Source organism: Triplophysa dalaica, chromosome 1, assembly GCF_015846415.1.
Source record: "Triplophysa dalaica isolate WHDGS20190420 chromosome 1, ASM1584641v1, whole genome shotgun sequence".
Taxonomy (NCBI): Eukaryota; Metazoa; Chordata; class Actinopteri; order Cypriniformes; family Nemacheilidae; genus Triplophysa; species Triplophysa dalaica.
Window position 1 is genome coordinate 21108351 of NC_079542.1, and position 13956 is coordinate 21122306.

At 40.9% G+C, this 13956-nt stretch overlaps 1 protein-coding gene across 1 annotated transcript in view; it reads right to left on the reverse strand.

Moving 5' to 3' along the window:
- Positions 1-13956, reverse strand: part of tln2a (talin 2a) — a 49244-nt gene that overhangs the window by 20153 nt on the left and 15135 nt on the right. Inside the window, exons 2-29 of the mRNA XM_056748787.1 lie at positions 13789-13836; positions 11241-11409; positions 10888-10985; positions 10364-10493; positions 9807-9959; positions 9510-9652; positions 9050-9177; positions 8814-8877; positions 8591-8695; positions 6181-6336; positions 5968-6069; positions 5768-5844; positions 4797-4977; positions 4581-4694; positions 4205-4313; positions 3853-4061; positions 3597-3695; positions 3356-3523; positions 2995-3289; positions 2551-2717; positions 2148-2276; positions 1902-2015; positions 1564-1677; positions 1326-1460; positions 1109-1237; positions 907-1009; positions 632-840; positions 421-540 (exon numbers count right to left, since the gene is read on the reverse strand). Coding sequence (XP_056604765.1) covers positions 421-540; positions 632-840; positions 907-1009; positions 1109-1237; positions 1326-1460; positions 1564-1677; positions 1902-2015; positions 2148-2276; positions 2551-2717; positions 2995-3289; positions 3356-3523; positions 3597-3695; positions 3853-4061; positions 4205-4313; positions 4581-4694; positions 4797-4977; positions 5768-5844; positions 5968-6069; positions 6181-6336; positions 8591-8695; positions 8814-8877; positions 9050-9177; positions 9510-9652; positions 9807-9959; positions 10364-10493; positions 10888-10985; positions 11241-11376 — 3687 coding nt within the window. The 5' untranslated portion in view covers positions 11377-11409; positions 13789-13836. The remainder of the gene's footprint in view (positions 1-420; positions 541-631; positions 841-906; positions 1010-1108; positions 1238-1325; positions 1461-1563; positions 1678-1901; positions 2016-2147; positions 2277-2550; positions 2718-2994; positions 3290-3355; positions 3524-3596; positions 3696-3852; positions 4062-4204; positions 4314-4580; positions 4695-4796; positions 4978-5767; positions 5845-5967; positions 6070-6180; positions 6337-8590; positions 8696-8813; positions 8878-9049; positions 9178-9509; positions 9653-9806; positions 9960-10363; positions 10494-10887; positions 10986-11240; positions 11410-13788; positions 13837-13956) is intronic.

A 13956-nucleotide genomic window follows, 5' to 3' on the forward strand; every position in this document is an offset into this window, starting at 1 on the left:
TACGCAAACTGCTATTCATTCAAAGTGGTGGGCGATTACTTCCCAGTGTCTTCAAAGCGACACGCCCATTAAGAACCAAGCATTTGAAGAGCTGGCCTCAAAACCTTGGTAGAAAATAGCCTATTACTTATTGATTTTGATGTTTTTGAATGTAAAAACCACACGAACGTCATAAGTTGACCTCATACAACTGTATAAAACAAAAACAAGGCCAGTTCATGACATAAATATTTCTCAAGTAAACGATGAAAAATATCAACCTGATGTATTAATAGACTGATAGTTATATTAGTTGTTTAACAGCCAGCACAAAACAATGTATTACACCATGTACAAAACGTATTCTGTACTTTAGTATTCTGTCAGCTTTCTGTTTGAAATGTGTGCGCTTTTATGTATGCGTGTTTTTTTAGAGCTTACCGTCTCTACCAGAAGTTTTTTGCTGGCCTCTCCTATGCTTTTCAGAGCCATATCAACATCCTTCTGGCCAGGCAGACAGTTTACACAAGCGTTCAGTGAGTGAGACACTGCTTTTGCTACCTAACATTGAAATATATTACAATGCAGTCAGTCAAAAGTCTACACGTATTCGTAGTTTCTCAAGCAGCGATTCTCTGAGGTCAGAACTAACCTGTGCTAGCCCCTGCTGCAGTTCTGCATCCCCTGGGGCAACCAGCGCCTGTTTGGCTTCGTAAATCAATTTGGCCGACCATTCCATTACCTCCCGTGCAGAATCCAGCATGGCCACAGCTCCAGCAGGGTCAGATGTGGTGGCGGCAACACCCCTCGCAGCTTGTGCTAAAGTCTTGAGAGTCTGGGCAGTTTCACTCGCAGCAACACCTGTGAACAAACGGTTTCCGAGTCTGTGTTTTTCATGTGTCGTGTGTCTGTGAGAGGACACGTTACCTGTGTAATGCTCTTTCCCCTGTGCAGCACAGGTGAGCAGCTGGGCCGCGGAGGAACCAACAGCCTTTGAAGTACCACCAAGGTCCTGAGTGCATTTATCCAACTAAAACATAAAATCACATCACAACATACATGAGTAACTCACACAATAAACAGGAAAATAATAAAAAATAAAACATGACATTTGAAAGAGTCTACTCACGGATTCTCCAGGTAAAGGTTTTAGTTGTCCCTCAGAAGCAGCCATTTTAGCATCCTGTAGCTCATTCCCGAGGGTCTGTACTGCTATGAGAGCAGAGTCTATCTCCATAGGGCCACATGCCTCGTGAGCCTAGATGTCATGTAACAAATGGACAGTCTATCTGGTTATGCAAGTGGAGCTTGTACTCTCTAAATATGGGAGAGGATCGATCCATCACCTTCTGTGCAGCCGTGCGGAGCTCGGCTAAACTGGTGGCCAGGTTCTTGGCACACTGCCCCAGCTGCATGGCTGCCGCCTGGTCGGTCACGGTGGGTACAGACGACTTGGCCGAGGATACCATCTTACTACCAGGCTGTGAAAATAGAGACGAGGCGGTGGTTACTTCAAGCATTTTTAACACTGGGGTTATTTTACGGAAGACTGATGTTCAGAGTGAAAGCAGACGCTACGGTTACCTGAAGGAAGTTCTGACTGGCAATGATGAGGGCAAGCTGGGCACTTTCATCCTCCGGCTGCCCTTGACTGCCCCTCACTCCCTGAACCAGCTGAGGGATATGGTCAGCTACGGCCTAACACACACAAACGACAATTCAGTTACATGTTAGCAAGCACGTACACTAAAAAATACAAAAGGTAAAAAAAAACATGATTTCGAAGTGATGAATACACAAATACTATTGTGAACTGTATTATTTAAAATCCTTGGACCTTAAATGTCTTCTGTTAATTACAATAAAAAACTGTGCTTGTGTAAAGTGTTTTGTACTATTCTTTTCCAAGTATAAAGACAGACCTTGCAGCTCTGCACGAGTTGTTGGTGGGCTGCAGTGTTTTTGTTAGAAGCTGCGGCATTCTGGGATGCGGCGATGGTTTGAGTGGCAGCGGCAGCGGCTTGTTTAGCGGCGTTCTGAAGAGATAAACAACAGGTGTCCAATGTTCACATTCATCACAGTTTCACTCAACAATTTACAGTTCCCTTAAATGTCCATTATAAACATTTACATTATGCACAGACAATCACAGTCTCTGCTGTCATCACCTCCAGTTTTGTTATGAGTTTCTTCTTGATAGCGTTCTGGGCAGCTGCATTGGTGGCCACACGCAGACCTTCTGCAGCTTCTCGCAGCTTCTGCTGCTGGTCTTCATTCTCAGGGTACGCTGCAGCTCCCTGTGCACACATACGCATTACAGTCTGCTCCAGTGTGTGAAATCAACTTCATCTCTATACTTGCTACACTAACCCAGATGAGTTACGTTCTTTGTGTGACTGTGACTGATTTACATTATATAAACCATTCTGCTTAATAGGAAACGCTGTGTGTTACATCCTCTTAGGTCACAGATTTATTAAGGCGTAAGCTTTTACAGAATGAACAAATATAGATATTTTACAGGACATTCATTGCATGTCACGCTTTTATGAAAACTATCCATAAAAACACCTTTGCAGCTTCGACCATTCGAGCAGTGGCATCTGCGAGCAGTTTGGCAGCAGCGAGAAGCTTTTTAGAATTGTTGATATCCGCCTCCACCTCAGCATCTGACCTCATCGCATTCACCAGGTCAGAGGTCGCCTGGGCGAGAACCCGTGCTTGCCGGACCATCTCACCTACAAAACAGAAGGTTGAACGAACAGTTCACCAAAAATTACGATTCTGTCATCATTTACTCGCTCTCAAATTGTTCCTATTTTTTTGTCTTAAGTAGAACAATGTTTGTAACCAAACAGTTCCGGGTCACCATTGATTACCATAGTAAGAAAAAACTGCCATGTATACAGGTTTGGAAGAACATGATGGCGAGTAAACGATGACAGAATTTTCATTTTTGTGACAATTCACAAGGTATACAAGGTGTATAAAGGTGGAAACAATTATATTTCTTACCAGCATCACCCATGGAGCAGAAAATACTCTCTGTGACGGTCATGATGGTGTCAGTGGCCTGGTCGTAACGGCCAATAGGCTCGCCGCGTGAAGCATAGTTCCTCACGTGCGTCAGGAGGTCACTGAGAGCCTGCGTGACGATCCCGGCCGCTGCGTTGACCGCCTTCAGTAGTTCCCCATCACTGGTAGCTGACAGACAAGCTTTCACACAACCTTCCACTGAGCGATCCACCAGTTTTCCAGCCTCAATCAGTTGCTCCTGACACACCGGTGAGCTGATAGTGGGGCTCACAACCTGAAAGACACAGTAACAGAAGTATAAAAACACTGTAAAGTCAGGGAATATTCATTTGTACTATACCTTGGCACAGGCAACTAGTTGTGAAGTGGAGAGGGCACATTGAGTTGCAGCTGCAATAACTCTGTTCTGCAGGACAACGTCTTCAGAAACCTGAGCTACGTTCTTGGCCTTCAGAACCATCATGGCAGCTGCATTAGCCACAGCTTTAGCCAAGTTCATCAGCACATCCTAAAACAGATGCACATTTCAGAGAGAGAAACACTAAAACGCAGAAGAACATCCTGAGAAGACTGCCGTTTACCTGGAAACGCTCGTCTGTTTCATTCTCTCCAATCTGCCTGAGAAGATCTCCACTGGCTTGACCGATACTACCAGCTGCAGTCAGAACCGTCTGTCGAGGCTGCATGACAAGACACATTTGTTTGGTCATTTGGGGATTTTACTTTATATTCTATAACACGCACAATCAAATCACTGCTATAAGGATTACTGTATGAAAGACGTGTCTAACTGACATGTTTAATTTCTGTACGTCAAAAATGGATGGGATCTCTCACCTCTCCTGAAGTTGGCTCCACAGTTTTGAGCAGGTCAGATACAGCTCCAGTGAGAGTCCTGGCAGCTCTCATCAGGTCCTGACCACTGCCCACATCATCCTCCATCAGAGCAGCCAGCAGTTTTACACCCTTTGACATCTCCGTCAGATTAGAGGAGATTGTGGTGATGGCACAGCCTACCGCGGTGTAATCTGTGTCTGTCGGGTCACCTTGAAATAAGAATAGAAGACACAATTACTATGTTGTGGGTAAAAGTTTAAAGCGTGGGCCTTTTATTTCAACAAACACAGGGTTTTGATACATTTGCCAAATGCATAAATGTTAATGTATAAGAAATCATTTGAATTGTTACCAGCAGTGAGATTGACCACAGAGGCAGTTCCAGCTGTGATGGCATCGACCTGAGAGTGAATGTCATGCTTGGACTCGTCCACCTTGTTCTGAATCCACATTTTAGAAGCCTAAAAGAAATAAAAATAGGGAAATTAAGAGAAACAGAAAGAAAAGGGATTGTGTATTTGAGATTCACCCATTGCCTAGATTATAGACACTCTGGGCATTCAATCAATTTCATTAGATGCCACCTGGGATGCTTCTTAAACAAGACAGAAGCCTTACTTATCCCTTACTTCAAGGTCCAACTCATCCAATAGAAATATTTTATAAAGAAATTCACATACATTATACATTTACAAAACAAATTTCAAGTTTGTAATGCATTATCTCACCATATCATCTCCGAGTGGTGGCAGCTCTTCTACATCCTCCAGGTCAGTCTGAGCCTGCTGTACCGCCTGCATACTGGTGTTAATGGTGCCAACAAGGGCCTGTTGTGCTGCACTCTGATCAGCCATTGAGGGATAGCAAAAATTAGACATTCATCCACCGTCCAACTCACATCAACCAATGACACCTGGTCCACAAACTGGACCGTTTGTTCTCACCAGCGGTGGCATATGTCCAAGATGCATCTGTCCGGTAGTGATCTGTTGCTGTGGAGATGGCATGATACCCATGTTCAGCGTTTCTGGACCCACAGAACCTGACCTTAAGATCCCAGGCAGTGCCACTGAACCATGCTCCGCCCTTCCAACACTGTTAAACTGCTGCTGCAATACAGTGGACCTAAAAAAAGATGTAAGAGACAGTGAAGACATACAGTATTGTACAGCAAATATGAATATTGCACAAAAAGTTAATACGTATGTGTAACAATTCTCCATAAAAGGGAAGGAAGGAGTCGGGAACCGGCAAACACTCAAAACATTTAATAAAGTAATTTAACAGCCGGCGGCCCCTCACGGACGACCGCCGGCGAACAAAACATGAACATAAATATAAATATAAATACAAACATAACATAAATTCGGGCCCGGTCCTCTCTCTTCGACGGTCCGGTCGCCTTTTTCCTTTTATATGCTCCCATCTCCTACGTGATTCGAGGCCGGTGTGCGCACAGCTGGCGCTAATTCACAATTACTCACCGGACTCGAACCACAGTCTCGCCCCGCCTACTCTACTACAGTATGTTAGATCCTCAACTCATTTTCTTTTTCAGAACAAAAAAGAAGATTTTTTGAAGAATGTTGGTAACCGAATACATTGACCACCATTGACAACAACTGTATAGACAGAACCACTGGGTTTATAATGACATTTGTTTATGTTTTAGTTTGAGTTTAGATTCTAGCTAAATATCTGGAAGTACTAAAGCCTTCATTGATGTTCGAACTTCATGGAGCTGCAGACTCCAGCACTGGTTAGAAATAAGAAGTAGACCTTATGGAAAAAGTGTGTGGAATAGGTAACCTCAGCTCCATCTAGATAACTGGAGACTGAGATAAGGTGGCTGGAAACATGTTTATCATCACTGCTGACTCAAAGGATGCTTTTGAGAGCTCTGTGTGTGTCTTACTTTTTTGGAGAAACGGACTCCTCTAACATGGTGGCCTCCTCATCTCCCTCCAAGCCAAAACGGTCTTTGCTTTGTTTCTGTGGGACCAAACAGCCACAAACAAACCCTTTACATTTACACCACCCATATTTTTTATATGTTCTAACTCAACTCAATTTTATTTTCTCTATGTAAAAGCACTTTAATAGTTCAATACTTGCCTTCTTAAGAATAATGTCGATGTAACCAGCTATAAGTTGAGATATCTGCTCGCCCTCAGTGGTCTGAAGGGAATAATAGCTCTCCTGATACTCCCCGAAATCCTGCACATGGACAAACACAGTTTTAGGACAACAGCAATGTTTTCAGCAGCCCCTGAAGCTATTTTATCCATTTGGAGGTGATATGCGAGGATGTTTGTGTTGTTTAAGTACCAGTGTAAAGCTCTTGGGTGAAGCAGCCCATCTCTTCACTGTAGTAAGCGGCCATTCCTGAACCACGTCTTTGGTTTTCTCATCCACTCGCATCACTGATTCTTTGGTTATACCCAAGAGCCTTGGGACCAGTTTGTTCTTACTTTTCATCTTCTCCTAAAATAAATACATTTAGACAAGGAAGGCAAGTTTACTTCACTAGGTTCAGAGCAGTACAAGATCCTGGTGGTGTGATTATGCACTGCCCTGGCATTTTCACGCCCCCTCTCTGTCTCTCTGAGCTGTCAATAGATTGATTAGATAAGCTTTAATGTCTCGTCTGAGTCACAGAGCTACACAGTGCTCATCTTTCTTACTTAAATTTCCTGCATCAATGCATTTACCTATAAATCACTGAATAAACAAGGAACTGTTATGCGAATACAGAGTATGAGAATGGATACGAGATAAATAAAGCAATAATGCAAATCAAATCTGTAACTAGTGATCTCTTGTGTTTTGGGTGCTAGCACACATCTGCTGTCTCTTAACATTACAACTCAAGCAGAACTGAATTGCAATCGCTCCACAAGTCTTACGCATTCTGGAATAGATAGAGGTGGGTTAAAGAATTCTGGAGGTGGAAGAAAATTTGGACTTGGAGAATGAAAACTACCCTTGTGTTTGCAACACACCTCGGGGCAGTTATTACAAAATTCAAACAAGAGTGAATGGGGAATACTGATATTTCTACAATCGCCGGTTAAAATCCTAATTAAACGACATATTTAAAGGTGCCAATCTTTGCTGTTTTTGAGTCTCTGATTATGTTTTTTGGGTGTTTAACAATGGATGTTCATGTTTGTAATTAAAAAAAAAGTTTTATATTTCCCATATTTCAACTCTATTGTTCTTTTAACAAAACGACTGGATTTCTTCCGGTCTATATAAAGTCACTCCTTCCGAAATGCTCTGATTGGTAAAGCTGACCTGGTCTGTCGTGATTGGTTCCCCGCTTAGAGTGTGTGAAGACGTCCCACCCATACCATATCAGCGAGCTTCTGCTTCTCAGGCTGTTGTGATTTGTCGGTGCTCCTCTCAGTGCACATGTACTCATAAACTTTGGCTTTGAGCAACAAACAGTAACAATGGCATTAACTTCACTTTATCAGTTAAAAACATGCGGATCCATCGAAGTGTAACGGAGGTCTGCTAGTGCATGTGCAAATGTCAATGTTTGTTAGAGATCACAAATTTTTGATCTACTACGGCGAGGGAAATGACACCGGACCGAATGGTGTCAGACTGGTTACATTAATTAACACTAATAACAGAAGCGTTAGTTTTGCCTTTTTATGTTGGACCAATGTTGGATAATAAAACAAGCAGATTGACCAGGAGACATTTGCAAGCAGTACTTCAAAGGACATTTCATAAAAGTGTTTAAGAGGTAAGCGCACACAGACACAATATCAGTGTATTACACAGAACAGCTTTCACAGCGGATGTTAAAGTCATGGAAACTCTTATTTGACCGTTGGTTATCATAGAATGTATGTAGCTGAATTCTTATTACCAGGTGAAAAGTAGATAAGCGCGAAGCTCAGTTAATGTTTACAATCTCTGATAACCAAACACTACTCCAGCGGCTCATCCACTTCCCATTTTTTTGTGTATTCCTTCGGTCGGATGTTATTAAAAGCACTCAGAATAGTGACATCATGTACCCAGGATGTAAAGGGCTGTAGTCGATACAATGTAGTCAAGACAATATCTTGCTTAGCACTGAACTTTGAGCTTTATCATTTTGCAGGTATTATTTATGCTCTAACAGAAACATTACACACTAACTAAAGGTTGAAAAATGCGATCGCGGGGAACGTGGCATTTAAAAACTATTTTTTTTAATTAAGTTGACTGTACCATAATGTTTGTTTCTCATGATCAAATTGCACTTGAGAAAATAAAATTCATGTTGCTTTAGATTCTACACATGTGCAAAGCTTCACTAGGGCGGCCATATTGAGCGTTGCATTCCTCCCCAGTCATTTCTATGGTAGGGCATCTTGTTAATATTAATATCTTTGGTGTTATATTTTTATTACCTTAGAATGAGTTATTTCTATCGACATACACTGAGGGACCCCTTGCAAGGAATTCGGCATGTTGTTTCTACAGTAGCCCTAAACGGACAAACTGCTCTACAGATCGCGTTTTGTAAATCGTTATCTCCTTCAGCAAAGAAGCGAAAGAGCTACAACATATTTTAGCCACTGTAGAGCTTCGAAAGGGGGGTGTGCAGTGAGCTGTTGGTTGCCATTCGCAACATCACCACTAGATACAGCTAAAATTTTCAAGGAAAAATGTCAAAAGATTATTAAAAACACTGCTTGACACAGAGAAGAACAGCGTGCAGAAACACTTGCTTTACCTTCACTAAGAAAAAGGACACTCCATATGTTCTGAGGGATCTCGCAAGCTTCACATACTTCACTTTGGCTTCAATCTCTGTCATTTCACCAAAAGCCTTATGTTCCTGTCAAATTCATAGAACAAAAAAAATCAAAATTCATATCATATCATTCCAATCAATGGATCCTTGATGATGTGATCTAAACATAATGAAACAACCCACTCAGGGTGAAGTGATCTACCTGAAAAATTGTCTTCTCTGCACCTCTTTGTTTGATGTACTCTTTAGGCAGAAACTCTTTCAAGCTGAATGAAATGCACATACAAAGTAAGAAAGTTGATGACATTTTCTGAACTCCCTGTACTATTTACAGTTTAGCTTATTATCTAAACACTTGTTTGCACATATCTGAATGTGATTTAAAGTCTTTTAATGTAACACTTTTGATCCAAGAGCAGAACCAAAGTTAATGCTTACTCTAGAAATCCAGTCTTGTGTTTATGTTCCATGTGAGGCCCGAACTGAATCTGTGCTTGAATGCCACCAAATTCACAAGCCTTGTCGAACGACACCGGATGTGAACCATTCAAGATGTCATCACGTGCCTGTGGAAACAAAGCAAAAGGTCTCCACAGTTAACTCGCAGCAGAAATGATCCACATCTAAAGCCTCTGACACAAGAGCTTACAGCATGCTAATGAGAGCTGTCCTACTGATCAGATCAATACGATGCGGTTTGTGCAGAGTTAGAGTAGCCTTTAGCGGCATGTGTCAATAACAGAATTACAGCACTTCTAAGCACACACATTATATTGAATGAGCACAGCATTTAGGTCAACATCATGGCAGCAGGGATTACAGTGGAACCAAGCCAAGGCTGTCAAGTGCTGTGCTTTTACTTCACATCATTATGAAATAACAGTGACAGGAATCTTACCTGTACATAGAGTAGATTGAGCTGAACGGGATCACGAGAGTCGACGTTTTGATCAGAGTAAAATAACTTTCGCCTCAACAGTAAAGTTTCGCTCTCCTCAACCCCCTGCTCTCTGAACGTACGCCCATGATCTAACCAATTCACTGTAATGGAAAATGCAGACCAGTAAAAATCAAAGTTGAAGCCTGTAGAAATACTAAACTTGATATAATATTTATTTTATAATATTAACTTTTTACTGTTTTATCATATATTTTACAAATATGTAACACTCCAAGTGTCTAATGTGATGCCTACATTCATCATCTGTGTGAAGTTTAGCTTTGAGCTTCTCCATCTTCCTCTCCTCCCTCAGTAGAGTTCTGTCTTTCTTCAGTGTGCCCGTTCCATCATCTTTCTTCTCCTCGGCCCCCTCTTGAATGAGAGAGTACTCTTCATAATTTGTGATTCCTGCAAGCAGACATGAGCAGACAAACAGATTTGTTATGGCCAATGATTGTGTCCATGTGCGCAAGTATATAGATAGGTTTCTGCAGCAAAAACATAAGCATAATAGTTCTAATTTAACGGAATACAATAAATATACAATAAATGATTGATATATTTAAAAAATATATAAATTAAATGTTATATTACAACCAAACACAGAACGGAAGTTAACTTCATCAATCATAACCATCTATACAGATAATTTTTCAACTTAGATCTATGGAATTAACAGTAAACGTTTAATGTACTGAATATAAAAACATATTGCTATTAGCAATAACTTTTTTATTTTTTCAATATAATTACTTTTTAAATATTTAGTGAAGCGAATACTTTTTTCATCATGTCAAAAGAGTATTACTTACCTATTCTACTGCAGATAGTGACAAGCAGCTCTCCCACAGTTTTGGAATCATCCACCATGATAGTTTTAACTGCCCCGTCCAGCATTTTTATCTTTTGAGGTCTTTGTTTTTTCTTATACTCCAGTACGTCCTATGACACAAATGGAGAGAAAAAGGAAATTAATGTGTGTCCTTGTGTGAAACAAAACAAGTAGAAATGTTGAAATATTAGATCAGATTAGATCATTAGATTTTTATTTACTGCATTAAACACTTCCTAATATACGTCAATAACTACCGTTAAACACAATTAGGCAAAAAGATGTAGATGTTTAAACAACCACAACGCATAGTAACCACTGCTTTAGTTTTTTAAGTGTCTCTTATATCCACACAAACATGCTTAAAGCATTGAAATAACTAAGAGCAGGGCTAACAGATACCTCCCCATTTAAAATAGTGTCAAGACTGCAAAGACAGATCACAGAACATTTGTCTGCCGTAAAATCAGCTGGAACCGGCACATAAAACATCAAAGCCTGTACCCCATTTCTCAGCATGTAATAATCCAGCGTCCGGCCACTCTCCAGCCAGATGCCCTTTCTGGGGTCTTCATCTGATAGAAACAGCCCATATTCTGATGCTGAAAAACAACATATGTTACTTGGATTGGGAATTAAACATTAATTAAACATTACAGTTTTCAGAAAAAAATCTTTAGATCGTTAAGATCAACTGGTTGACCATAATGCAAGCAACATCAAGGTCAGGGATTGATTCTCATCATGGAGAATGTGTGATGTTGAATGCATCCTGAGTCAATTTTGAAAAACCTTCCAGATGCCTACATGCAAATAGTGGTACTGAGAGACAAATAAAACAGAAACAAAAATCCTACCTTGTCCTGTCTGGGCTTCCAGAACCCTGTCTCGGATGACCCTGCATGCGTCGTACACAGCCGTTGACGGCTCAAACTGCATAGTCTTCACCACATTACAGTGTCTCATGCAGATCTTCAGAGACAGCGCCACCATCCTGCCAACTTCAGTATTACAACCAATCCGTACCTGTACAGAGATAATGGAAGGGATATGAGAGAAACAGATACAAGAGACTATGTGTTTGTGTTAGACTAATGTTTGATAAGTCATAACTCCCTATTATGATCACAACATATATGTTTGGCGTGAGTCAGTCATGGTCATGATAGAGGAATGTTCCTTTGCACAGGGGATCTGAGCCTATAACTATTATTCTTGTTCGACATCTATTTTTATCTTCAAGCTTTATTAACAAGACATTTGGATTCTGTCCAGTAGCTCTCTCTCTCTTCCCCTCACACACGCAACACACATTTTTACTGTTAACACCTGAACTCTGCCAGCTGCCTAAACTCATTCAACACTAGTCTCTCACACACACACACACAGAGATAGTAATGCAAAACACACAGACACACAACATTAAAGATCCTGTGTGCCTGTGAAGATGGACGATGCCCTTGTACACAGTTGGCACACTGAATATTGGCATTAGTGATGTGACCCAGTATGCCAGGAACAAGCTGTAGAGCTTTGAAATGTCATTAAGAGACCTATATAAACAGTTGCGATGGTTCTTACATATTTGTATGCATGCATTTATAAGTTTGAGGAACTATTCCTATTAGCACTTTGAGCACATCATTTCAGTGTGATTTTAAACATGAGTTTGCCATTGTTTGGCTTAACAGTGGCAGATGGGGGAACGAAGCAGGGGAGCATCACTAGTGTTCACAAAAACTCTTTGGTATCAACTACTACAACACAAAAATGTGTTCCCATTCAACCAGGTTTCAACCGATCAACTTGTTGTCACAATCTCTCCTCCATCTGCAACATTCAGATTCTGTATTCAACGTTTCCAGCCATACAGATCCAAACATACAGCACTGACTCAACTGTCCCTCTGGTGGCTCGAAAGAGTCTGAGACATCACAAAACTCCAGAGAATGTTATTCCATTTATAGCTCTTCAAGAAGAGGACGGGCTACATTCAGGTTAGCAGACTGACTTACAAGCCCGATAACTCACCTAGATCATACTTAAATTACTGAACACCTTTCTCCACTTCTCCTGTCTAATATCTGTGAGACTCAGACGCTAAATTGCCCCAGACAGTCATAGTGACTCATGTCTGTCGCTACTGTTGCTATGGTAACTGAGAGCTACTGAAATATGATTATGCTGCTAGACTCCACCCTCTACAATGTTCAAAGTCAACTATATACAATTAAAAAAAGAGAGCAGAAAAATGTGTATAGCTATGATTATGGATGCAGATAAAAACCCAATTACAGATCTGCTCCAAAACCTAGTAAACTTTTTTAATTCATCCAAAATGACATTTTTTTCTTCATTCCCTCATCCCTCATGTTATTCCAAACGTGTATGACTGTTTTTTAGAAAGTGAAAAAAATAAATTTTGAGCCAAACAACATAGTGTCTCCATACAATGATAGTCAATGGGTGCTCTAAGACAGTGGTTCCCAAAGTGGGGGTCGCGACCCCCCGGGGGGGGAGGGGGTACGCGAGATGATTCACAGAAACTTAATTTAAAAAAAAAATTGTATATGTTAAAAAAGGTACTAATGATGAGAGTATAAATTTAGGATAATTAAAATAAACTGGAAATAAAACTTCCCGACCAATATGACTGGATAAGGTCAACATTTAATGTAACCACGGAAAATAATCTGGCGTCAGATATGGAAGATGCGCTGATAGAACTTTCATCCGATCGAATCCTGAGGACGGCATTTGACAGCAAGACGCTGGATGAGTTCTGGGTTTCTGTTGCGCTGGAATATCCACAGTCGTCGAAAGCCGCGTTGGATGCACTCATGCAATTTGGCTCAACGTATTTATGCGAAAAGACATTCTCCGCGCTGACTTACATTAAGAATAAACACAGGTCACGGCTTAACGTGGAATTTGTTCTGCGGGTGGCGATCTGCTTTGCTCCGCGCACAGTGCCCATCCATCACATTAGACGTTTTTTTCTGAATACAAAGTTATTGTTGTATGCGTGTTACAGGCAGCTTGTTCGTATTCTGTCTTTAAGCATTTCACAGTTATGGGATGTATTTGTTTTTGTCCATAATTTGTTAATAAAATAGCCTGTCTTAGAGATTGTGTTCCTTTTTGTTTTAGCTCTGTCAGTATGTAACCAAATCGGGGGGGGGGGGGGTCGCGGGTCGTCAGCAGTCTAATATTGGGGGTCGTGGTATGAAAAGTTTGGGAACCCCTGCTCTAAGACACTGAGACATTTCTCAAAATTTCATCTTTGTGTTCCACATAAGAAAGAGTCATGTACAGGTTTTGTATGGCATGAGAGTGAATAAGTGAGGCAAACATCTTTTTAAAAACAAGTCTTTCAACAGTAGCACACAATGGTTTAATCTCGACCGTAATTCTGAGGTGTACACACTTCTGAAGCACAGCAGGTCTTCACATCTTAAAAACGGCAAGAAACAAAGAGTTACGAGTCAGACAGGTAAACAGATCAGCATAGATTAAATGTTTGGTTAAGGGATTACTTTTTCAAAGCTCCAGTCCACAACCTTTTGCCATCTT